Raw genomic sequence first — 26,144 nt, forward strand, 5'->3', positions numbered from 1 at the left:
GTCCTCCGTGGTGTAAATGGCTCAGCACTAATATTTGCAAGGTCTTGTGCAAATGAAAGTTAGAGGCAACAGTAATTACAAATTATAAATGTTTCTTGATCTGGTACAGTTAATGTAATTGAAAGCCAAGTTTAGCCAGAAATGGAGAGAATGCCTTAATAGAATGTTATAGAACTAACCATTTTATTGGGCACATTTAGACGAGGCAAAACAAAGGAGTAAGTTTGAATCTTGAACCTCAATCTTTCATTAGAGAGGCAACAACCGCTAAGCTATATTTAGTTTTTTTTTTTTTTTTTTTCCGCAAATGTAACTGTATGCTCAGCAAAGACTTCAATAAGAACAGCCTGAATGCCTGATTGTTTTGCCATTCAATAGTCCATCCTAATATACCTGCAACAACCTCTATTCCCCAGGGTTGCCAAGGTTTAGGCCCTGTCGTTAAGAAGAGTATTATACATGATCAGGGAATTCATAACCGGTAATGAACACGTGCAACATATCTGGATGCATGCGAAACGCTCTTCAAGAGAAACATCTTTAAATCAGTCCCTGCCGCTGAAGATCAGTATATGTCTTCTTGTTATAGATGTTACCCTCTTTATCTTCATATTCTTCTTCAAGATCAGGGCGCCACTTGTTCAGTCCTTGCCGTTCTTGTATCCTTCCCCACAGCTCTTTTGCTTCCTGTCAAATTTGAATATATATATATATATATAGATGCAAAATGTTAATAATTATTAAGAGAACAAAAGGGGTTTATAACTGCAGCCCTTGTGAATACTTGTTGCCATTATCTAGATGCATGTCACCATTACCATCACAAGGTCACAAGCCATCAATTTTTTTTTTATTTACTGGAAAAAAAAGTAAGGCATGTATGCCAAACAATTATGTATTAGATGAGAAAACCAATGGCACACAAGCTCAATCATGAAAGAACCACATGAAGGCAGATGAAGCAGAAAGAACATAAATCACTGCACAAGATCTGAAAAACATCACGTACTTCAATATTGGTGATTTCATTAAAGTTCTTGGTGTTCGGAATACCAAGACATCGCATGCCATGCTGATGGCGCCATTCTTTGAAATGCCTCTCAAAAGCCCTACGGCCCCAGTAGCTGTAGTTCCCACAAATCTCACACTTAAATTCCTGAAGAAGAATAAGAAAAGGGGGCGGAGCTATGAGATCCTACGACCGAGACATAAAGAAGTATTGGGCAATCCAAGAGTGAAGAAATTCTAATACACTTCATCACCCTCTCCATCCTTCCTCCTCTCTTGAATTAGAAGAAAAGGGAGGTGGGAGAGAAACATCAACCTTTTTAGTAGGATTCTTCATAAACCATAAAGGATAATAAGTCTAAAGGTTTAAGAAAACAATGAACAAGATAAGTTTTAGTTTTATTCAAGCTTTCAATGCTTCTTGTTTAGTCATCCGTTAGTTGACAAAGTTACTGCACATGCAAAAGTTCGAATCACAGATAAAATAAGAATTAATAGGAGATATTACCTGGCCAAGACCATGAAGCTTGTAAAGCCAGTAAGGTATAGGCTTCCCATCCCAACCCATTGGCAATTTAAGAGGATTATAGATCTGTTGATCTTCTTCATCACTTTCAGTGTCAACTTGTGTCTCTTCCTGTTAGAAAGCCATCATTTATTGTCAGAAACCACAACAGACAGAATTCAAAGATACCAAAAATTTTCGAGAGTAGAAGTTTCTGCTTTTTATAACTATTTTTTTTTCTCATAAAATGGGGACTGATAATTCAAAGGTACTAATTAACCATGATGGTTGTACAAATGCTGGTACCTTATTATGATGAAAAAAAACACATCCAATTAAAGACAAAACACCAACATCCCAAGTCAATGGTAGAGGAAAAGTGAAAAACCAATATTTCGGCCAAAGATACCGCATCCCTTCCATTCATTGTGTGCTTCTAAACACAATCATAGAAAATGGGTAAAATTCCTAATATTCTCCAATTTAAAATGTGGCCCTCTACAATTAAGCAAAAAGCTAAACTGCTTCTGCTCCCATCAAAGATGTAAAAATGCAGGAAAATATTTTGCCAATTACCATTCAGAAAGTGAGGTCCAAAGACCCAAAAATGGGTTGACACCAAATGGATAGGAGCCGACAGGTCCCCACATCCAAAACCCTACCTATTGCCACTGCCATCCCTACAGGGTGTTGAAGGTTTGGCGATTACATGAATTATACTCATAACATCACAACATGAGCAATGAAAATTTTTTTCTAGTACTAGAAGCACTTGAATGGCTATAAAATAAGAGATTAGCTTACCTCCTCACGTTCTTGTTCCATTTCCTCAAATGTTAACGCTTGCTTCTTTACCACATTTTCCTTTGTTTGTTCAATTGTCTACAAAAGGTCACAGAAATATCAATTAAATACTACCCACAACAATTACCATATCTGGACTACAAGCAGAAGCAAAATGAACTTTTGCAATTGTTTTCCCTCATATTTCAATTTTTTGTCAAAGATGGTTAGGACAAAGTAACCAACCAACTAACCTTGCTCAGTAAATCACAGAGTTTCTTCATCTTGGCCTCCATCGATGCAACATCTTTCAGACTGTTAATGTCTTGTGGAACTGCAGTAGACACATTTTGCTCTGGTACACGTGCGCCTTTGGCAAAATGTTTCTTGTCCAGCTTTTCCAAAGGTGTGTCCTGCGTAAAATATATGGAGACATTGAATATATTTTTGAATTTATTTGATATTAAATTATCAGGAAAACACAATCACCATTTAAACCAGTCTATAGTCATCCCACCAACATCTCATGACATAACGACTGAGAATCCTATTATTTCATAGGCCGTATCAGGGTTCACCACAGATTTGTCCTTCGATCTCCACTAATTCCGAGCTCCAAGCAATACCTCTTTCATAGACCTATTTTCCTTTCTACCATGACTCCAAATCATAAACTCCTAATTCCCTTGAGAAAATTATAGCAAGAGAGTCTGATATGCAGATTTCTCAAAACCAGTTCAAAAGCTCTCATATAATGATGACAAAACCCAATTGCCATCCCAAAAGTAATCAAGATTCCCTTCAGCAAGAACAAACTCAAAGGATACGGAAGATTTCCAATTTAATTCAATGTACTAAACCAAAGTTGGGTATTCCCTCATACCAGAAGTACAATACAGTTATAGAGAGAGAGAGAGAGAGAGAGAGAGAGAGAGAAATTATAAAGTGCTATTACCTTTGTGAGGAAAAGCCTCTCTGCACGCTGCTGGACAGTACCACCAGTTTTTAATCCTATTGCTGCCAATGCCTGTGAGTATATATAAATAATTCACTCATCAACTAAGAAGAAGGAATCCAAAAAGTGGTAATTCATTCAACTTTTAAGCTTTTAGCAAAGTATTTTAAGTACATATCCAATAATTGCCTACAAAAACCTTTTCAATGTGGTTGTTCATAAGCAGCTCTTAACAAATAATGCCCTTCTGGCAAAGTGAAAAAGCTTACATGTAATTGAAATGGATCCTAAAATCCAAATTAAAGCAATTAAAACAGAAAAAGCTACTTTAAATGAACATAATAAACCACAGCATAAGAATGGATATCCTTCTCCCACCTAATCTTACTTTTTCATTCTCAAATTAATTAATTAACCAGAAAGAGAGATGATTAGAGTGACAAGATCAAAGAATACAATAGCAATCTGTTTCTTCATTTTTCATCATTTAAGGCAACTTGACCATGCATTTGTCTAAAAAAGGATGAACAACAACACATTTCTACAAACTGAATACAAATTTAAGTCACTAAAACAACAACTTGCTAGAAATGATGACATGATTAAAGAAGACTACAATTACCTCCTTTAACCTTTCTGGACCCACTTCCATCAGCTCTTCAACTGCACTGTAATAATCAAGATCAATCACGGTATGCTGGGTAGGATCATCTCCATTTTCTTGACCTTGTTTTTCCCATCCTTGTACCTGACCATCAGCCCATTGCTCCTCAAACTCAGCCTCAACCTATCATAAACCACCAAAAATGTATTTTAATTTATTAGAACAATTAAATTTCTTAAAAAAAGAAGTTCCATTTTATATTGATATAGATCAAGGCCAAAATTCGTGACTAAATTGTTTTAAAAAAATCTATAACCCCATGTTACAAAATAGGGTTTGGGTTTAGCTTTATAACATCCTCAAGGTTAGAATCTCTTTTTGGATAAAAATATGCAAGTAACTTTAAATAAGTAATGTGAACCTTGGAAAATATTCTGTCAAGATCTTGCAATGGTTCTGTCCTCTGAAAGAAGTACATTAGATACTCCAGCAGATTCCCCATATACTCCCTGTATTGCCTACAGAAAACAATATTTGCAAATAAAGTAGAAGCAGGATGCCAAATAAGTAGAAAACCAGAAAACAATTAAACTGTGGGCAATCACCTTATTAAAAGAATGAATATAAAAACAGAATTGAGGAAAGTTTACCTTGTTGACTTCAGTTTCCAAGGGATATCATGCGGTTGTGAAAAGGTATCAAGGTACGCTGAATATTCAATTTTGGCTCCAAATTTAGAATTAATGTACTGATTGAACAATTCGTGTAGGTCCAGGTAGCGACCCAAGGCTTCCTGAAAATGAATTGCTAACAAGTAAGACCAGAAGCCAGAAAGAAGAACATAATATAAAATAACATATTAGTGTAATATAAGGTGTCAATTGTGTGTGTGTGTGTGTGTGTGTGTGTGAGAGAGAGAGAGAGAGAGAGAGAAAGAGAGATAGACCTCGCCACTGAACTCGATGACTGGTTCTTCTTTGAGCAAAGACTCGTACTCTTCATTAGCATCAACAAAGCGAGCAGCGGGATGTTTTCTATGGTACTCACGAATCTGCATTAATGTAATTACTTCACTAAACATCTATTTTGGATGATACTTATCCTCTTTTGCTAATAGAATAATTGTGAAAATCATTCAGATTTATTCATGCTTCTAAGAAAAGGCAGGATTTTGTAAAATTAAAGCTTAGCATTTACAATTCAAAGTTAAAAAGAAAGAGTAAAAAGTTACCTCCTTCAATCTATCATAAAATGCACTAAAGACGTTAATTCCAGTAGCAGTTTGACCTCCGAGAGCCGCAATTTCATCTTTCCTGGCATTATCTTTGTCTTCATATATCTCAATCTGAAGCCATCCATTCAAAAATAAGTACTACGTTTTCTTTAAAAAAAAAACAAAGAAAAACTTTAACCGAAACTCAATTTGTAAAAGGTGAGGAGGAAATTACGAGCTTTTCGGTAGTGGCGATGATGGTATCAATATTATTGCGAACGCGATGGCTTTGATACAAGCGGTCTTTGGCGGTAGGCGGCTCATTTTGCAGGTCCTTCACTATGAGCCGCTCCAGCCGTTCCACATCTTCGTGAGACGCACGAGTCACCTCGAGAAGCGTCGAAGACATCTCGGCTTCCGGTTTACCTAGCAACCGTCTAGGGTTTCTATCTCAGTCGATATTTGCAGTTGCGGCAGAGGCGTGGTTTTATTCCTGCGCTAATTTTGCCAGATGGCCACCGGTCCAAAAATCGATTTCTCAATTCCATTTGAGAAATTTAACTATTCTCTAATCAGACCAAACGTCATCGTTTTAACCGACTAAATACTATCAATTCATGACGTGGCATGTCATGATTAGCTAATTTAATCAGAACTAAAGAGGTTCCAGTTTCCTTTTCATCATTACCCGATAAATGAAATGAAAAAAGAGAAAAAATAAAAGAAAAGAAAAGAAAGCGTTTCCTCCTTATTTCATGGGCGGCAGTGGAGAAAGCAAGTTATATATAGGAAAGAAAGTGAAGTGAAAAATGTGGAAAATGAAGGAATATGTTATGTCGGGGGGTGATGAAGAAGAGAGAACAGAAAGATTCCTAGATGAAGAATCTGAAGGTTTATGCTCTCTCTCTCCTACGCAGGTATTCTGTTTTCTTCATTCATTTTTAACACTTAGAATTTCAGTTTCTTCAGATCTCATGTTTCTTTCAGTAATTCAATTTGGGTATTTCTTGTATGATGCAGAGAATTTACTCATTCGCCGCTTGTTTACTTTCGGGTCTTGTTCTTATGTTTCTGGTATGATCATTGAATTCTTTTTTCTTCCAACACATTAAGATTTAAGGGTTTAATGAATATTAGCATTGTTGTTCTTTAGTCTTTACAGTTCACGAATTTTGGAGACCTCGGTTGTAGCTCTTAAGCTAAAGGGGTGCCCCTGTTATATGTATAATATACATTGGTTAATTGAAATTTTTTATTGCCAAAGAAGAACAGAGAAGCCCAGTTACAAGGTCAACAGCTGCAATAGCAGCAAACAAAGGAACAGAAAAGATAAAAAAAAAAATACATTTTAAATAGTCTTTTCACTAAGTCCTGATTTATAGGACAGATCCATATTGACTTAGTTACTAGAAATCCTAGTGACATTTGCAAGTCACAGCCAGATAGTCTCTCCAATGCAATTGACAAGCTCATCCACTTTTCTTTGTTTCTGCCCATACATTCTACCATTTCTCTCAGTCCAGATCATGTAGATATAGGCACCCCAACAGATTCTAAGGATGACAGGTATCAAAACCTTGCCCCTCAATTTCTGTTGAGTCCAAACAAACTCATTGGACTAGTCTCTAATGTGTCAAGGTATGCCACAAAATTGCAGAGCTTTATCCCCAGCTTGTTTGCTAAAAGCACATTAGAAAAATAGATGATTTCTAAATTTCTCCTCACTTCCACGAAAGGAGTAAGCTGTATGAAATTGTAATTTTAAAGCAAGCCCCCGATATATTTTTTTGGTTCATCTTGGGGAAAATTATAGCCCAATTGTAATTGTAAAGCAAGTTATTTAAATTGTAATATTGATAAATTTATGACATTATCTTGCAGCTTTTTGTCTCTTTTGCAGTCCTTTATTGTGTTTGCCAAACCCATCAAATTTGCATTATTGTTCACCTTCGGCAATGTCTTAGCAGTTGGAAGGTTGGTTGATTGGTTCTGTGAGTCTAACAGAACTACAATGTTATATTCTCTGATCGAATATTTTGGTTTAATTGAGTTACAAATGCTGCTTCTGGACATCTTAACAAAAGAATAGTGTCTCAACTTTTAGCCATCCTTGCGAGTGTTGCATAATTGGTGTAACTTTGTGTCTTGACATATCAGGCTCTCAGATTTGATCTGAAACCAATTTTAGCAAACCAGGCAATCTATTAGTTTAATGTCTGTTCCATGCTGGAATTTTTAACCTATATACAATGCAGCTCTTGTAACGTTGAGTCAATGACTTAAACAGTCTCAACAAAATAGACTTCTAAAGAATGAATTATTGGTGATGAATAGTTCCTAGTATAGTTCAATTTTTACTAAATTGTTTGCCTCTCAAGGTTTCTCATATTTTAATTTTGTGGTATTCTTTGACAGCACAGCATTCCTGATGGGACCTGAGCAACAGCTACGTATGATGTTTGATTCTGTTCGTGTTTATGCAACAGCTATTTACATTGGATTTGTTGTTCTTGCTCTCATTTGTGCTCTCTGGGTGAGTTTGCTATCTTGAACCAGTGACTCGTAGAATAATGCTGGCACTTTTTAGTAAGTGAAGGAAGTTTGAATCTATGACAGCCTGATGTGAAATTGTTTAAACCTCGTTTACTGAGTTTGCACATGCCGTATAATCATAGAGACACAGACTTCTATGTGGTACTGGAAGTTGACAATTCCAAACTGCATTAGAACATGATGTAGTTCTCTTTTTTGCCATTTCTAATCATTGCTAATTGTTTTAAGGTTTCTTTGTTCTTTCAGTTTTTTACAGTATGAGAACCATATTCAATATATTATTTGACTATCATGGAATCACATGTCATTTTTTTGAACTTTCCATTTGCCAGATTCAAAGCAAGATTTTGACATTACTTGCAATCATATGTGAGATATGTGCCCTTATTTGGTAAGTTGGCCTTTGACATTTATCATTTTCAATATTGTGGAAACTTCTTGGTGTTTGCCTCGGTTTCCTTCAATGCATAATTTATAACTTATACTTTATAGTGTTCAAGACTCTACCCTTATGGTAAGATCCCCAAGAAGCTTTTCTATTTTACTTATGCATTTCTAATGTTTTACCTAGACTATTTATATCATTCAATTTGAGCTTTTTCAGGTACTGTCTGAGCTATATTCCATTTGCTAGGAGAATTGTTTCCGACCTAATGATCCGATTCTGTGACACAGAGCTTTAGATTATTTGAAAGGAAACCACCAACATCTTAGAACTTTGGATTGCATTAATTTTTGCCTTGCTTTAGTATTTACTTATCTTATTTGGCACAAAACATTGTTTCTCAGGATACTTTTAGAGTTCGATAGTTATGGCAATCAAACATTATTTATATTTTGGATTTTATTCTCATATATTTCAAATTTATTTCTCTTGGTTGCACTCATCTTAACATCTTAGGTACTAGTGCCCATATCGGGTATGTCGGCAAAGACCAGTTGTAAATGCTAACTGTCTAATATCTTCAAAGTTTGGCCCCTTTACTGTTTTTAGATGCCTTTTATACCTTTACCTTCCATTTGCCAGGTTTGATGCATGCCATCTGTCTTATGGGTTTGACTGAGACATGTGGATTCCTTGTGGCATTCTTCTCCTGTATGCCTTATAGGTTAGGCTTAATAATTCTACCAGCAGAAAAAATTTCTCCTTGCAGTTCCTCATTCTCTCTTTTTACTATTTTACGAAGCAAGTGAGTGAATTGGCAACAGTGGCGAGGTCAGCCTGTTAGAAGGCTTTGAACATTTGGAACATTGGAGCCAACTTAATTTGGGTTTTGGTACTTTGTTGGATAATAATTCTAGTTTCTCTCACCAATTCCTCACACTCCCTTTCATGGGTTCAAATTTTTCTCTCACTTGTCTTTATCCTCCTCTTATATTCTTTGGTTCCCTGTTGTCTGCTGATATACTCCATTTTCGCTTTGAACCTCCTAAACTTTTGTTGCATGTTCTTTATTCCACCCTTTCCCCTTTTCTTTTTTCAAATGCAATTTGAAATATTTGTTGTGATCGTATTATTTACCCTCCAACTTTGAATTGAAGAATGAAAAGAGAAAGAGTGGAAAGAAGAACATGCAAGAAAAGTTTAAGAGGCTCTAAGCAGAAATGGAGGAAATTAGTGAGAAACAAAAGAATATAAGAGAAGGACAGAGGCAGGTGATGGAAAAATTCAAAGTAGGAATTGAAGAGAGAAACTAGAATCATTATCTAGCAAAGTGCTAGGATCCAAATCAAATTGGCTCTCATGTTTCGAATTTTCAAAACCTCCCAACAGGTTGATCTCCTGTTGTTGCTAATCTCACTCACTTGCTTTGTGAAATAGTAGGAAGAGAGTTTAATTAAAAAAAAAAAGTTGGGAAAGAGTATGAGAAACTGCAAGAAGAAATTTCTTGTAGAAATATTAAGTCCGACCTATGAGGCCCCAAGAAAAGAATGCCCCAATAAATGTCAAATGTCATAACCAAACCCTACCAATGAGACGGATGGCATGCATCACACTTGACAAACCAGGGGAAAAGGTTTAGGTGATCCCTTCCACCTGCTCTATCTCTACCCTTTCTTTTCTGCTATTCACCACTTCCTTTCTCAGGCACAGTCTGACTTGAATGTTAGAACATGTCCCGGAGGCTTAACTCTAGTGCCCCTGACCTTATTCTCTTGACAAGTTCGACCAGCCCAGCCCCAACGAGTCATCCTCTATGGAACCCAAAAATACCTCAACATATTGATAATCTTAGATCAAAGCAACAATGTGTGCCAGTGAACAAATATAGTTGGTTTAGTAAGATCTTGCATGTCATGGGTATCTTAGAGAACTTCCAATGCACTAGGTTGGGAAGATTGTGCCAACCTAGTGTGCATGAGGGGTTTCCTTTTGATTAATTCACGTACAACTACTGTAATAAAAGCTAGCTACCAAATCTAAAAGTAACGTCTTAACCACCAAAACTTATTCCCCAAGACCATGAAACTAATTTCACTAATATATCATCATCCGATTATCTTACTCAAGGCCAAGGCAAACCATTAGTCCTTGGCTGCAGTCACATTCTGAGCATGGACTTGGCTTCCACAACATTATTTTGGAGTGTTTCCACCCCAAGAATTTGACAGCAATGGAGCAAAATCTTTATCTGTTTTCATTTTTCACCATGTCAAAAGATTTATACAGGTCACCGCAAACAAGAGAAACGATGACTTCTAAGCCACTTGAAGTGAAGATCTCACTGGGAGGAAGTAAAAACAAAGGTGAATGAAACTCACTGCATCAGAATCTAAAAAAAGTGAACTGTGATTAATTTGTCCTGTAAAGGTGTGCATTTGGCTATGAGTCACCAGCAAACGACCTGCCCACAGCATCCTGAAAAAAGTCCAACAAGAAAACTATATATTTTGCCTCAAATTAGCTATGAAGGACAAGATCCACCAACCTTAATAATTTTCAATTAAAAGCTAATAAATCAATTAGTATATTCCCCATCAAAACAAAACTTGGTTTTTGGAAAATCTAATGACATGATTAATTTCCCAAAAGTCCAACAATATCCTTGCTTTTACTAATTTCTTTTCCGTGCAAAACACATGGAATTATTTAAACGAAGCTGAGCTTTGACAAATCAAGAGCTTAAAGAAAAGAATGCTTCTAGGCATGTAAAGTTAAAGTTCATGTTAATTAAATAAACTAGAGATGAAATGCAATTAAGTCTTATAATTGGGTTGGTGGAATACTAGCAATGGTTCTTCTCATATAATGACTAGGACTAGTAGGTTCAACACATTTCCTTTCCTTTCTTTCTTTGTTAACCACTTTTTAATCAAAAGAAACATAGGAAAGGAAACCGAGCTTTCACTGCTAGCTTGTCCTTTTCAATATTCCCAGCTACCCACCAGGCACTTGCAACACTCAACCTACCTCCATCTACCAAAGCATCACCTACACCGCAGTGATTCTCTGTGATTTATGTTCAAGAAAATAGTATATATATTCTCTTGGCAATTTGTTTATTATTAGTACTGTTATTTTTTTCCGACAGGCATACTTAAATAATTGTATGAATGGTCAGATCTATGGGCATGCAAATCAAGTAGTCCAACAGAGAAGAATCCAAAACTTTGCACTTTTTTTTCTCTCATTTATCATCTTCTTGATGGACAAATTAAATAACAATTATAAAGTTTTTGTAGTCCAATAAGGATTCTTTCTTTACAATTAAGAAAAAAAAAAAAAAAGAACAAAACCACAAAGCAGGCATCTTCACGTGTAAGCGTTTTGTTGGCAGACAAAAAGGTTGCTCGAAAATGAAATTTTCTGCTGTTATATACAAAAGACCCACGTGCTGTCTCTACTTGTAAACTCAAATTGCAACCCTGCCCATTGGCCTTTGCTTAAGAGAACGTAGCCCCATTTCTAAGATTTTTCCTTTTTTAAGATAGATGGATAGATGCGTGTTCGGCAATTAATGCCCACCGCCATTTCCTTTTTTAGCTCTTAATCTACGTCTGTTGAACTTCCATTCCCTTTAACTTATTAATTTATCTCGTAGGATAGGGACATTGCACAGGCGAACATAATCGGATGCCGTTTGAGCCAAACCTCGACCAAAAGCTCAGTTAGAAGTTGAGTTTTTCATTAACACAATATATGTATATATGAATTCAGTGTTCGATATTTTCGTTTTCAAATGATTAGTGTAAAATCTTTTTAAATTTCTACTATCACTAGCTGAGGATGCATGTGCTTTTCATATATAGCGATGATCTTGAAAGTTACATATACAGATATTTCTGCTATAATTAACCTGACAGATCAACCCTTTTCTTTGTCTGGATTAACTAGTTCTTAGGTGTTTAAGTGAGTTTAACCAGCTGAAAGAACAACTCTGAGGTTCAATGGGCGCGCGCACGTTCCTAGTGTGCGGTGGCACGCATGGCCTCTTCAACATATAAGTTACAAAGTGTGACAGGCTTCCGCCTTCTTCCACTCCCAACGTTAATACACACGAAGGGCTCATTATCCCGTTGAGTCTTGACTCCTGGAATCTGCGAAGGAGTATTGCCCATGTTCATGAGTATTGCTGTTATATATATTTGTTCATGTCTAATGTATGTATTGATTCCACTTGGAAGGATGAAAGCCTTTGGCCTTCCCATTTCCCAGAAGACGTTATATATATATATATATATATTTGAAATTATAGAAGAATTAAATATTAATTACTGAAATTAAAATTTTATTACTCTTGTCAACAAATTATGTGATTATATATGAAACATATCTTTATATGTTTTTACTGTAGTATAATTATCTGGTCCCATTAAGACAGCCTGTAACCTTATTTATAGATTCCTAAGATTTTCTTGCGGCCTAAACGACAAATAATTCAATCTCATTTGTCACGTAAACCACGCAACTGCCATCATCAGTCCACCAACAATTAATGAAAATTTTAATATACAAAAAAAAAAAAAAAACACTATATTTCCTTGAGCTTGATGATTTAGAATACGGCGATCCAATATTAAATGAAGCTCTGGTCAATTGCATTATTTGTTTATACTAGTACAAAACAGGAGTACAACTTGCTCTTTGTGAATATGATGACATGATTAATTTAAATCTTAAAAACGAAGCTTACAAACTATGATGTGAGAGAAGCTTTTGGTCTTGCCCTTCTGTTTTATTGGTGGATGAAAGTAATGAAACAAATTTCTTAATCCAGCTGGAGGAAGCCATTACCTAAGTCTGGCTCGATTAATTTAAATGCCTTGACCCTTAGGTTTCGAACAGAATAAAATAATTAATTGAAATAATATCAACAAGTGATTTGATCAATTAATTAAAGTTTTTTTTTTAATAAATAAATTTTAAGTTTAAAATTTATAAATTATTGTTTATTGAAATTATCTCGAATGTATAATTTATAATAATTTATTTTAAGTTATCAAATACAACACATCTTATCTTAATTTGAAGAATTGAACAATCTAATTATCTTAAATTTTTTTTATTAAAAAAAATAGAATAAAACTTTCAAATAATTTAAGCAAACATTTTTAAATACATATATGGTTAAAATTTAATTTTATAATGATATTTGTAGATAAACATCTCTATATATAGATCAAGAATCCAAAAAATAATAATAAAAATATCATTTTCAGTTTGTAGTCACATAGATTAGTGACATTCTAAAATAAATATTGATTTGAGTTATAAAACTTGACGTAGCCAAAGTGTATATTCGGTTTCAAAGATTCTAGTTGATCCCCAACCAAACGCCAACGCACGAAAGAAAAAAACCCACCTATTTGACTTTTATTATTTTATGAATATTTTAACAACAATAATGTTCTTATGTAAACCAAATGGTTTTCTTTGTTTTGGTAATTTTTGTGGTTGAGAAAATGATAACTGTACTCTGCTCAGGGCCCATGACATGACCCCAGAGATTAAAACGTTCGGAGAATAGGTCATTTCAAAATTAAAATGAATCTTTTTCCCAAGCAAGACTCAGCCACTGTACTACCAACCACTCTTATTGATATCCTTCGCAAAGGGAGGGTTGGTGCGGGTTCATGTTTCAAGCAATTTTCTTTTGGAATCTGCCTTTCGTATTTTTTTTTAACCAATTCAAATCATGTACATTTTTTTTTTAATTTTTAGAAACATATTAATTATTATTTTTTATTTATCACATCCAAAATAAAATTTGGGATAATAAAAATCGAACATTAGTTGAAAAGTAGCTGATAATTTAAAATGAAAAACCTGCTGAACTAAGGATATTATCAATAACGTACAATTGAAATTCATTTAATTGGAAAACTTACTTCCAATAAAAGAAAGCATAAACTCTAAAAATTCTTTTAAAATATGATTCCAAGTGGCGTAATATTTGATTTTGTCATGTTCATTATTGAAACTACAATCTCATGTTTGATCACATTACAACCCTGATTTTATAAAAATGAAAAGATATGCATATAAGGTTCTTATTCTTCTTATAATAAGTAGCTTATTTATGAAAATTCATATTTAAATTATGAGATATTATCTGTTTTAATATAAAAATTTTATGATTTTATTTTATAAAAAATATATCATAAATTTAAAATTAAATTTTAATTTATATATTATATGGCATTCACGTAATTTTTTAATATGAGATTGACGGCAATATATTATTAACTCAACCACCAACAAAACTGGACTTCCAAATGTAAACTAAAATGGCCAGCGACGAATTTCTTTCAGTCACAAATTGTTCTAGATGTTATTTTACTTTAATCCACTTTAATTATTGGTTCCATTGCACTGATTACTTAAGCTTTTTTAGATTTATTTGTTAATGATTTGATATCTATAAATATTAATCACATCAAACTAACTTTAAATTTTAACTTTAAAAAGGAAATTATATCCTTATCTATTTATAAATGAGTGTAAGTTTCACCAATCAGCGTTGAAAACTTATTAGCCTGGCTTTCATTATCATTGTTGCAATTGTAATTGCTATAATTGCAATTTAAATCCAGTAATCACAACCACCGCCCTCTATAAAGGCCTTGGTCGCAAAATTATTGGTTGCTTTTGATGTTGAATTGTTGTTTTCTATGGGAAGCTGAGAACCAACCACTCTACAAACATTATCCTACTAATTAGCTAAATTCATCTTATTATACATGCAATATTAAAATTAAATATGTTAGTGCCTGTGAATTAATTCTTGTCTTAAGAAATGAAAAAGATAAAATTGTTACGTCTCAAATTTAAATATTGTAAAATATGAATTTCGTTTAATTATATTAATATATATAATTCATAAAAAATGTTAATAAACTACTATAACATCTAAAGGATTTTTATGAGTTAGTTTTGTTGGGATTTCTTAAGCGAAAATGAATTTCACAATAAAATGAACATAAAATAAATCACGTATTAGAAGCAATATTTAATATGATTTAGTTTAATTATCTACATTTATGGACAAAAAAAAAATTACTATAAATGTAGATATTACAAAGAGTACAAAATACTATAAATAATCACTAATCTTAAGCACGTAAAACAATCTTAGTTCCCATGCTTCCTAGTATATATCTTATAAAATATCCTTCATCCCATGTTTGTATGGAATATACTCTTTTTACATCACTATAAAATCTATCTCTTATATAAAGATCACATAACTTTCTCTCATAATTCTAAATATTAATATTTCTCTATATTTACAAAACTTCATTACTTAATCACTAATACTGCTAGAAAAATAAGCTTTGTCAACGGAATTTTTTGTTGGTAAAAGCTTAAATTCATCGATAATATTTTTAGCGACAATTTTATAGATGAAAAAAATTCTATTGGTGCTAACTATGTCAGTAATGCTTAAAATCTGTCAATAAAATCCGTCAGTAATTAGTTATGAAATTTTTCGTCGATAAATCTGTCGATAATGGGTTTTTTTCCATTGGTAAATCTATTTGTAATAAAAAAATTTGTCAATAAATCTGTTGGTAATCATTAAAATTTCGTGGATAATAGTAAATTTCTGTTGATAAATTTGTCAGTAATAACCATGAAAATAGTCACAAAATTTTTTTTTTCCATCGATAAATCCATCGGTAATAATAAAAATTATGTCGGTAATAGTAAAATTTCATTGGTAAAAGTACAAATTCATAAATAATTTAAATAAAAAGATTTATAATTATTCAAAAAAATCTGTAATTATTTCCAAACCCTATAAATTTTAATTTAAACATGTGTAATTATTTAAATATGCTATTATTATTAACTAAAATATCAAATCTAGGTAACATTCGTCAAATGCATCATCTAACATCCATCAAATATCTATGACATCATAAAATATTAATTCATAAAACATCCATAGCATCCATCCATCTAATACCTCATACAAATCCAACAGAAAATGTCACTATGTTGTTGTTGCACCTCTTGATGTAGAATCTTTGGTGCTGTCATTAAGTCTAGAATATTGTAATGGTGGAGTCTGTCTAGACCCCATTAACTACATCATATGTTCCATGAATGACCTAAGCTCAACTCTTAGTTCAGTCTTCAACTTATCAATTCATTCTTCTATCTAAAGTTAATGAACCTGAGAAAGCATAGATGATGGACTACAAACAGAGCTAGATGATTTTGCTGCAATAGTGGACTAAGTTGAGTGAAGGACATTTCTAGATCTATTTGCTGATCTAAAGCCATACACATGAGTGCGTGTAGCTTCAACCCCTCCAATAGCTTCAATCCATGCTTATGGGTCGAATTTTAGATTATTGAAACAATCTTCATTGTATTTCTGAAATAATGAATAGCATAGTTTTCCTACAAAAAGTTTAAAACAATAATCATTATTATAGGATTTGTATAGTTCACTAAAATATCACAATTTCAAGCTTAATTCATATTTTACAAATTTATTGCATTTCAATAAACACTAAACTATCTACTTTAATACAAGATTTCCTACAATGACTTTGCTTTCAATTACTTCATTATATATTTCATAAACAATCAAAATACACAAATAGAATCATAAACAAAAATACACAATAATTTTCACCTTTCACAAATGTGATCTCATATAGATAATACGCAAAAACCTTTTATAAATAAATAGTTATCACAATATGCTATTAACATGTATAATTCATCAATAATCACAATACATAATCATAATGCAAAAAAGGCAATACTTGATCAATAATCACAATACACAATCATTATCACAATATACAACTAGAAGCACAAAGTAAATTACGTAACAATTTTCATTGTTTCACAAAGTCTTTGTATCACAAAACATACAAGATATTATTTATTTCAATAAAGCAATGTAAATTTCATCATTATTTAGTCATTTGAAAGTCTCTTACACTGACAACTTTGGACTTGTTATCAACGAAGTCACTACGTCTTCTTGAATGTTTATAAGTGCGATTGAAAAGTTCTGTAAATGTAGGTTTTCGTTGCAACTCAAGTGACTGCATTTATTTAGACACATTTAATGATGCATGTAACAATATAATTTATATAATTTGTTGACATTTGTGAAATAAAATAGTACTATTCTTTTTTTATGAATAGGAAAAAGAATCGAGTGTCAATATGCTTCGTAATTTTTTTTTTGTATATGACGATTTTGTTTGGCTTTGGCAGAGATATTTTGCCAGTGAGGAGTGTTTCATACATTGTCAATAAGAGTATCCCAAATCAGAGCTATGATCCACCTCCGCTCCATACTTCTGCACTCTATGACGTTGTCAATTCCACACTCTTTCATTGTCAAGTCTCTCTTGTCGGACAATAAATCTTTCAATCAATTCTTTGAAATATTATTCCAGGCTCGTTGAACAAGATCATCATCTGACTCAGCCTATTTACATTTTTTCTAATATAATAAATAGGAATACAATAAGTAATTGACAATAATTTGAACTTTTAATTCAAATGAAATAAAAATATATAAAAAAATTAAATATCAATTTACTCTCTTAAATTTATCAAACATCATAGACTTAACTGATGAATGTACTTTATCTCATGTCGACCAAGGATCAGTATAATTCACTTAAATTATTCTTAAAATTGTTGAGTTAACCGATGATTATTTAAAACAACTACCAAGATCCCTTTGTTAGTAAAATTAGTTTAATTAAACAAATTCATTAACAAACAAATAACAATAAGAAAATAATTAATACATATGGAGTAATCCACACCTACTTATCTAGATCTGAAGTAGTTGGTAACTCTTTATTTGCCTCATTAGTCCTCTATCGAGTTATTTCCTTTATTCTTCTCTAACTAATGGATCATTGGTTAATTCTGGATTGACGTACTACTCAATTGATGAATCAACCATCATTGGTGCTGGAGATAAATAGTATGATCGATAAAACTGTATCTTAAGTGAAGCTGACCCGTATGGTGGATCATGTTATATCGGTTCTAATGATGACCCGATACGTACATCACCTCTAATAGATCCTACCCTAGAACCACCTTGATGGATAGTACATTTTGCATGACGTCCCATCATTTGATCCATATAGAACAAAAAAACATTCCATCAGTATTTCAATAACACCAAGAAAAAACAAATAGACATAATATTACTTTGGTAATACAAGATTAAATGCAATTCGTAAAATATATTTAATTTCAGATAAAACAAGTAATAAAGTATTATATTAACTTAAGATATATTGTGAACATCGAATAAACATTATATATAACATTAAAAGTGACACTACATACATCAATCACTATTAGAAAAAGTAAACTCATATATTTCATCATCATCATCATCATCGTCATCATCAGCATCATCATCATTATCATCATCATCATTCTCTTCATCATCATCATCATCATCATCATCATCATCATCATCATCATTTTTTGCTTCTTGTTCTTCAATTCAAATTGCTTCTGCTAAATCTATCTCTTCATATTCATCGGTCACAACAAGTGTAGGATTATCAAATTCTTGTAAGATAGTAACCGTTCATGAAATAGGAACTTTAACTATTTGGAATACGCCTTTATTTAAATAAGTTATCTATTCTTCATGTCCATCAATATATATACTCTTAGCCTTTTGTTTTGCAGATTGCCCACTAATTATTTTAATAGCTTCTTTTAGAATGATAACTTGTATAGAAAATTTGATGTACTTGTGAAGTTAAAACAAAAGGCTTATTGCTAGTAAGCATTGAATTATATTTAATTTTAACAAGACCATGACGGAGATCTACCCTTACCCTTTTTTTCTGTGTCAAACTAATGACATTTAAAAAGTATAACCTTATTTCCTACTCCAAAATACTCTAATTCAATAATATCTTCTAAAATACCATAAAAGTCACATTCATAATCATTGTAACAACTTCTTTTCACACATACTCCATAATTCATCTTCTTTTAAGTTTAGCCATAATTAACCGTATGAAACTTAAAACCATTGACATAGTAACCTTTAAAACATCTAACCATGCGTTTAGAGTCATAAGCTATCTCAACTACACGACGATCAATATTACCATTTTGCTCATCAACGTATCAAATAGTAAAATAAAAATTTTTATCATTATTATTAATACACAATAGCATTAAATTTTATATTTATATATGCTAATATGTGTTAAACCCTTATAAATTGTCTAAACCATTGCGAGAATCTAGCATCACATTCTTTCTCTAATTCTATATCACTTATATGCATAAAATCTTTTTTCATCGATTTATCAAATATCCTATCATTGTTAATTAAGAATTAGAAAAATTGTGAACTTACTAGAAACATAATTTATAAACTTCACATATTAGTTGCTCAATGTAAAGATTTATCTCTTTACAAATCAAAAAACATATAAGTGTTTCTTGTTATGTTTATCCACTGATAGCCATCGAGAGTTATTATGGACCAAATGCTCGGCCAAGATAACTAAAAAATAAAAAACTTTCATAAGAATTCATGACTCCCTCATCATTATTACCTAAAACTGGATTCAATCTTGTTGATATATTTGGATTAAAATAGAATGAGAAAAAAGTGAAAATCTCTTCGATAACATATGTCTTATATATAGATGCTTCAACAAATACTCAATTGGTGTATTCTTTCTTGAGATGATAAAAAAAACCTACTCATCATGATATCATAATACATATGTTATTGAAAAAAAATTAAATTAATCAACGTTAATGTCTAACAACTTAAATATAATACCTTTCAAATGGATGTATCCAACGATATTGAATGGGTTCACTAATTTTTGTCTTTTTAAGTAAGTGAATAGGCAAATGTTCCATAAAGTCAAAGAAACCTGGAGGAAAAATCTTTTTTAATTTGTAAATTATTTTCATAATCTTTGCTTCTAACACTTTTATATGATCTATATGTATTTTTATGAAACACAGATCTCTGAAAAAATGATATGGCTCAGTAATTACATCTCAAATAAAAGTAACCACCAAATCACGAAATGCAATTGAGATTAATAGTTGCATAAAGACATGACAATAATGACTTTTCATCCTTATAACTTGTAATCAGTCATGTTTATGTACCGAGTAATATTAGATGCAAAACCATCAAGAAGCTTTAATTCTTTAACTCATGTACAAACATGTCTTCTTTGTTTTTTGTTTAAAGTGTATGAAGCTTTAGGCATGAAAACTTTTCCATTCACTTCAACCAATTTCAAATCTAGTTGCTTACAATATATCTTAAGATCTAGTCTTACCTTTATGTTATTTTTGGTTTAACATCCATCATTATGTTAAATATGTTGTTAAAGACATTATGCTCAATATGTAAAACATCAAGATTGTGCCAAATCAGATTGGTTGACCAATAGGGTAACTCTCAAAATATACTTTTTTTCACCCAGTTATGATTTTTTTTCAAAGTTATCTCACTTTTGATCACTATATTTCGTGCCAAATGTGATAACCAAGCCAAAAATTTTTCGCTTGATAATAGATCAATAAGGGAGTCACGCTTAACTCTTTTTTGCAATTTATCTCTCTGCCTTCGAAAAGGATGATCAAAAGTCAAAAACTAACTATGACAATTGAAAAAGCAAGGCTTCTTACCATAAGCCAATTGAAATGACTTTATTTATCCTATATAATAAGAACATGATAAGTTTTCATGAGTGCTCCAACCAAACAACATACTATACGTAAAAAAATCATTAATTATCCATAAAAAAGCTGCCCTCAAATGAAAATTTTATTTTCTATAAGCATCGTATGTCATAACACTATTCGACCATAATATTTGTAACTCATTTATTAAAGGTCTCAAGAAAACACTATATTTTAACCTAGACTACTCTTTCCTAAAATTATCATATTCAAAAAGATATATTTTTGCTTCATATACAACCATGGTGGTAAATTGTATTCCTCTATCATCACTGGCCAACAAGAGTATGATTTTACACTTTAACCAAATGGATAAAAACCATTAGCACATAATTCTAATGATACATTTCTCACTTCAAGTGCAAATGATTCATAGCTGCAATTGAAATGTTTTCATGTATCACCATTAATATGATGTTGAAGTACACCATTATGACTTTGGTTATAGGCATGTCGTGTCATATATTCAGCAGTTTTAGTTAACATATAAAATCTTTGAAGTCTCGATATTAGTGGCATATAATGTAAGATTTTATAAGAAAATTTTTTTCGTCTCACCACCATACTTATTCTTTATATATTGAGAATGATCACAAACTAAACAATATGTCAATTTTGTTGTTTCTTTATAAAACAACATACAATTATTTTTGTAAATATAAAATTTATTATAACCAAGTCCTAGTTTCGTCATCTTTTTTTTTTTATTTTGTAGAAGTTTTCTGGTAATTTATCATTAACTAGCAACATATCCTGTACCATCCTTAGCAGACGATCAAATCATGACACACTAATGTTAAACTTTGATTTACAATTTAAAAGTTGAGATATAATAAAGAAGATTGTGTATTTCGTATAGCCTGACTACAATGGTTCATTTGTATCATTCAAAAAAGAACAAAAAGCTTGCTGCGTCTACACTTGGCTTTTCTTCAGATGGTTCTATTGCCTCATTGGCAACCGTACCCAGTTCTTTTGTTGATTTTACCCCAAAATCAAGATATATAGCATTCATAACTATTTTATTATATGAATTTTCTATTATTATTTTCTCTGTTAGTTCAAAGGTATCTTTATTTATTGAAGAAGCTTATCCTACTTCTAACTCCTTATTTAAGACCTAACTAGTATAACCTATTGTAAACCCTTTATAATAAAGGTGCTTATGCACAGCATCCACTTTTAAAAACTTTTTATCCCCACATTCAACATAAGGACACTTAATTTTCTCATTACTAATAAAGTTTGGTTGAGAATAAGCATATCCAATAAATTTTTTATACCATCGCAGAACTTTTGAGTAATGTATCCATTAACATCTAAACGAGAGTATATCCAAGAGCGATTTTTATCCATTATTAAACCATAATTGAATTGAAATATGAATAACTAAAGTCATATAAAGTGTTAAACCTTTTTATTGTTACTTTTAATTGATTAACCATATAAGCTATTATTGTTATACTAAACAAAATTATCTAAATAATAATATAAAATAATTATTATTCTATTTTAACAAATAATCCATCAATGGCACAAATGATCTTGCAAAAATTCATCATACATACTACAAACAACACATTCATAGAAAAATATTATTAGTTTTAATGACAGGATTTTACCTTTGATCTTGGCCTTTTTAGTGCAATTCCATTGGTTTTGTGAAGAATTTATTTGATCGAGACACTTCTACATATGAAACTTATTCTACTTTCAAAGTAGTTGAAATGAAAAAATTAAGCAAGTTAGTATGATGAAAATAAATTAAAAAAATCATATTCATTATAGATTATACATATACCTAAACTCACTTTTATAACACGCATTTACAGATAGAGAATGGAAAAGAAAAATAAAATAGAATAATTTAATTTATTTATATTAAGTTTGATCAATACAATCAAACCACAATATTTTGATAATTAGTAATATATAAATTTCACAAAAACTATTAAATATATAAACTATTTCAAAGCAAATATAAAATCTTAATAATATATAACTTATTTCAAAATGATCATTGGCTATTAGTAATATATAAATTATAACCTTAAATCAATACAAATAATTTTAATTTCTATAATTATTATTAAACTCTAGAAAATATTAAATATAAAACATTCATACAAATACATATATATATATATATATATATATAAATATTAATACATATCAAACCCAAATTAACCAACCCTAAATCTTACACATCTAAAAGTTAATAAATATATAATTTATTTATATTAAATTTGATCAATAAAATCAAACCACAATATTTCAATAATTAGTAATATATAAATTTCAAAAAACTATCAAATATATAAACTATTTCAAAATAAATATAAATCTTAATAATATATAACTTACTTCAAAATGAGATATCTATTACTAATATATAAATTATAATCTCAATTCAATATAAATAATTTTAATTTCTATAATTATTATTAAAATATAGAAAATATTAAATATAAAACATTCATACAAATATATATAAATATCAATACACATCAAACCCAAATTAAGAAACCCTAAATTTTACACATTTAAAAGTTAATAAATATATAACAAAACCCAATAAATATCAATAAAACTTTCACAAATAAAAAATAAATAACTCAACAAATAAAAAAAAACTCTAAAACCAATACTAAAAGTAAATCCAAACAAAAATTAACAAGGGGAAAGGGAAGGGGATTAGGAATTTGATAATTTGGGAGAAAGGTGAGGCGCCAACGGTTGGGGGGATGTGAAATTTTTAATTTTAGCAACAGTTTTATCGATAAAATTTTCGTAGGTAATAAAAATATTTTGACTTTTATTGACAAAATTTCCATCGATAATGTCCAAAATTAAAAAAAAAAAAATTTAGCGATGGTTTTTTTTGTCAATAAACCGTTTGTAATTATTAATGATGAATTTTTTCGTTGGTAAAATTGGTAGCAATTCGCGTTAGACTTTTAGCAATGAATTACTTACATATTTTATTCGATCGGTAAAATCTGTCGATATTTCATAAAAAAAAAAGTGTTTTAAAATTTCTATCAATAATACGTAAGTAATTAGCAATAAAAAATTCTATTAGTAAAAATCCATAAGTAATAACTATTTTTTGGGTGGTGTAATAATTTCTATTTATTAAGAATATTTATTCTTAAATAAATTTAATTATGAAGTAATTTTTTAACTAATAAAATTTCACTAATATCTTATAAGTTTTATGTCACTTTTCACATTAATATTAAAAAGTTTTTGATTTTTTATTAATTTTATATTGAATATAAAAAGTATCATATTTATAAAAAAAATTTAATTATGATATAATTTGAATTGTAAATATAATTTCAATAAATATTATTATAAAAAAAATTGTAGAATGAAGAAGAATATCATAAGCCGGTGAAGATAAGTATTAAGCAGTACTAGTACTTTTTTGTTGTAACTGATTTATTCTTGATCGAAATTAAATTGATGACAATTTTACACTCTATTAATATGTAAATTTTTTATAAATCTTTTTAGAAAACAAAGAAGGAAGAAAAAAAATTCTAAGTAAAAGTAAAATATACCAATTAAATACCAGACTTCACTAGAAGACAGTTTTTAACATAGGACCACCACAACAGCTGCTGCTGAGCACATCGGTGGGACGTCGTTTAGCGGTTTTTGGGAGGTTGATTGATGACGTGGACGTCGTTGAAATCTTTGTCTGCCCCTCCCTCTCTCTCACATCACACACACTAACCGAGGTAGTATTATCTTAGGAATTTACTTTTTCACCAATCGCTTTCATCTTCCCAACCAAAATTATCCAACTTAATTCGCGAGCTTAATTAATTATCTTTTACCAAGATTATGATAAGTAGAAAAATATTTTTTTTTAACGAAAGAAAATTTTACTTATGCAATGATGTTCAAATTACAAGTACAAAAGTATGCTCATTTTTTAAGAATAAATTTTTGAGTTAATAGTAAGAAAGAGAAAAAAAAAGAAATTCTAAAATTGGAGGCAAAGCATGAGATTATCACATATTTTAATTACTCACCATAATATTAAATATTTAAAATTTCTAATTCCATTTTTTTCACATATTTAAATATATTTTTAATTTAAAATTTTTCTATGGCAACAGCAATTAAAATCAAGAATCAATCTTGATGACAAAGGCCATGCTTGGGTCATCATGGGGTCTACTTATAAGTGTTACATGAGAAAAAAGAATCCCAATAAAACCAAACACGATATCTTTAGGTGATTGTGGACCCGTGGTCTATAAATTTATCGATATAAAATTGTCGGGAAAGGTGACAAAAGATCGAGGTAGCTGAAAGTATGATTAATTAGCAGATTCATTGATTGGCTGTCACCTAGAATGTGATGAATTGACAGGAAAGGACCTCACATTATTGAAGGGATCGTGCAAAATTCCCGTATTGAGTGTAGGGACATAAAGGTCCATTAATCCCATTTCTCACCTTGACTTTTAACCGCAGCTCCACCAAATAAACTGCATCATGCTGAAGGAAGGAGGTTGGTGGCAACCAATGCCATCTCGTGTCTGCACTCCTACGCTGCAAAATCTAATCACCACGTGTCAATTATTGGAGGCGACAGTCCACTAGCAGACATAAAGCAAGCAAGCAGTGAGGCTAGCGTTCTTGCCCTGAAGTGGACTTTCAACGGAACATGAAATGAAATGAACCTACTCTAGTTCTGTTAGCGAATAGAACGTAGGCTTTTTCTCTCCGTACTTCCCCGCACATTGATAATAAGGAGTCCTTATATACATTTTTTGCATAAAGTTCCCTTATGTATTCAATGTTTTACTTTTGAGTCCCTGTTGGAGTCAGGTGTGTGGTGGTAGGTTGGGTGGTTGGGTGGGGACGGGGGGGTAGGTAAACAATGTGTGGGTTAAAATGTTACAACCTTGGTTAAATCCTTTGACGCTTTGACCATTATAAAATTTTGGTAGCTTCCTAGATCTCGCAATAAAAACGAAAGTTTAATTTTGTGATTTAGTGGTGTTAGGCATAGTTTTAAATAATTATAAAGAAAATGTAAAATAAAAATAATGAAAATTATAAATAAATTGTTATAAAAAATACTGTTGGTATTAAAAATTAAATTTAATGAGTTTATATAATATTTTTAAAAGATGATATATAAAAAATTTAAAATTTAAAATTTAAATTTTAAGATTTGTAATTTTTTTAATTTTCAAGTTTAATCTTTTATATATAATAAAAATTAGTTAATTATTAGAGAGTATTTTTTTATTTATTCAAATACTTGTTACGTAAAAATGATAGGTCTTTTGTTAAAAGAAGTAGCGATTAAACCTT

At 31.1% G+C, this 26,144-nt stretch overlaps 2 protein-coding genes across 4 annotated transcripts; one reads left to right on the forward strand and one right to left on the reverse strand.

The window, feature by feature from the left end:
* Window positions 1-155: 155 nt before the first annotated feature.
* Window positions 156-5,600, reverse strand: LOC111280470 (splicing factor SF3a60 homolog). The gene is made up of 12 exons (XM_022867906.2): window positions 5,304-5,600; window positions 5,087-5,200; window positions 4,802-4,906; window positions 4,506-4,648; window positions 4,277-4,373; window positions 3,874-4,038; window positions 3,252-3,323; window positions 2,551-2,709; window positions 2,318-2,395; window positions 1,517-1,645; window positions 1,010-1,156; window positions 156-687 (listed from the first exon to the last, which is right to left on the reverse strand). Exons 1-12 carry the CDS (start codon window positions 5,475-5,477, stop codon window positions 541-543), a joined length of 1,530 nt encoding a protein of 509 aa, XP_022723641.1. The 5' UTR covers window positions 5,478-5,600; the 3' UTR covers window positions 156-540.
* A 148-nt stretch (window positions 5,601-5,748) lies between these two features.
* Window positions 5,749-8,468, forward strand: LOC111280478 (uncharacterized). Of its 3 annotated transcripts, none has more exons than XM_022867917.2 (6): window positions 5,749-5,985; window positions 6,089-6,142; window positions 6,969-7,042; window positions 7,484-7,601; window positions 7,954-8,012; window positions 8,226-8,468. In XM_022867917.2, the coding sequence occupies exons 1-6, from the start codon at window positions 5,878-5,880 to the stop codon at window positions 8,302-8,304; spliced, it is 492 nt and encodes a 163-aa protein (XP_022723652.1). In that variant the 5' UTR covers window positions 5,749-5,877; the 3' UTR covers window positions 8,305-8,468. The 3 variants fall into 3 exon arrangements, with proteins under 3 accessions (XP_022723652.1, XP_022723662.1, XP_089602459.1); XM_022867927.2 differs by having other exon boundaries at window positions 5,774-5,985; window positions 6,950-7,042; XM_089746333.1 differs by lacking the exons at window positions 5,749-5,985; window positions 6,089-6,142 and adding an exon at window positions 6,467-6,706 and having other exon boundaries at window positions 6,950-7,042.
* Window positions 8,469-26,144: the final 17,676 nt, after the last annotated feature.

Source organism: Durio zibethinus, chromosome 17 (assembly GCF_047325235.1).
Source record: "Durio zibethinus cultivar Kanyao isolate XHJ-2024 chromosome 17, ASM4732523v1, whole genome shotgun sequence".
NCBI classification, from domain to species: domain Eukaryota; kingdom Viridiplantae; phylum Streptophyta; class Magnoliopsida; order Malvales; family Malvaceae; genus Durio; species Durio zibethinus.

What these genes read in the sequence shown, in the direction of transcription:
- LOC111280470 (XM_022867906.2), bottom strand. Translation starts at nt 5,477, where the DNA reads ATGTCTTCGACGCTTCTCGAGGTGACTCGTGCGTCTCACGAAGATGTG. An exon ending in TTGACAGAATATTTTCCAAG is followed by an intron (nt 4,039 to 4,276) that starts GTTCACATTACT and finishes GGTTTATGATAG; the next exon opens with GTTGAGGCTGAGTTTGAGGA. An exon ending in AGCTTCATGGTCTTGGCCAG is followed by an intron (nt 1,157 to 1,516) that starts GTAATATCTCCT and finishes ATTCTTCTTCAG; the next exon opens with GAATTTAAGTGTGAGATTTG.
- LOC111280478 (XM_022867917.2), top strand. Translation starts at nt 5,878, where the DNA reads ATGTGGAAAATGAAGGAATATGTTATGTCGGGGGGTGATGAAGAAGAG. An exon ending in GTCTTGTTCTTATGTTTCTG is followed by an intron (nt 6,143 to 6,968) that starts GTATGATCATTG and finishes TCTCTTTTGCAG; the next exon opens with TCCTTTATTGTGTTTGCCAA. An exon ending in AATGTCTTAGCAGTTGGAAG is followed by an intron (nt 7,043 to 7,483) that starts GTTGGTTGATTG and finishes ATTCTTTGACAG; the next exon opens with CACAGCATTCCTGATGGGAC.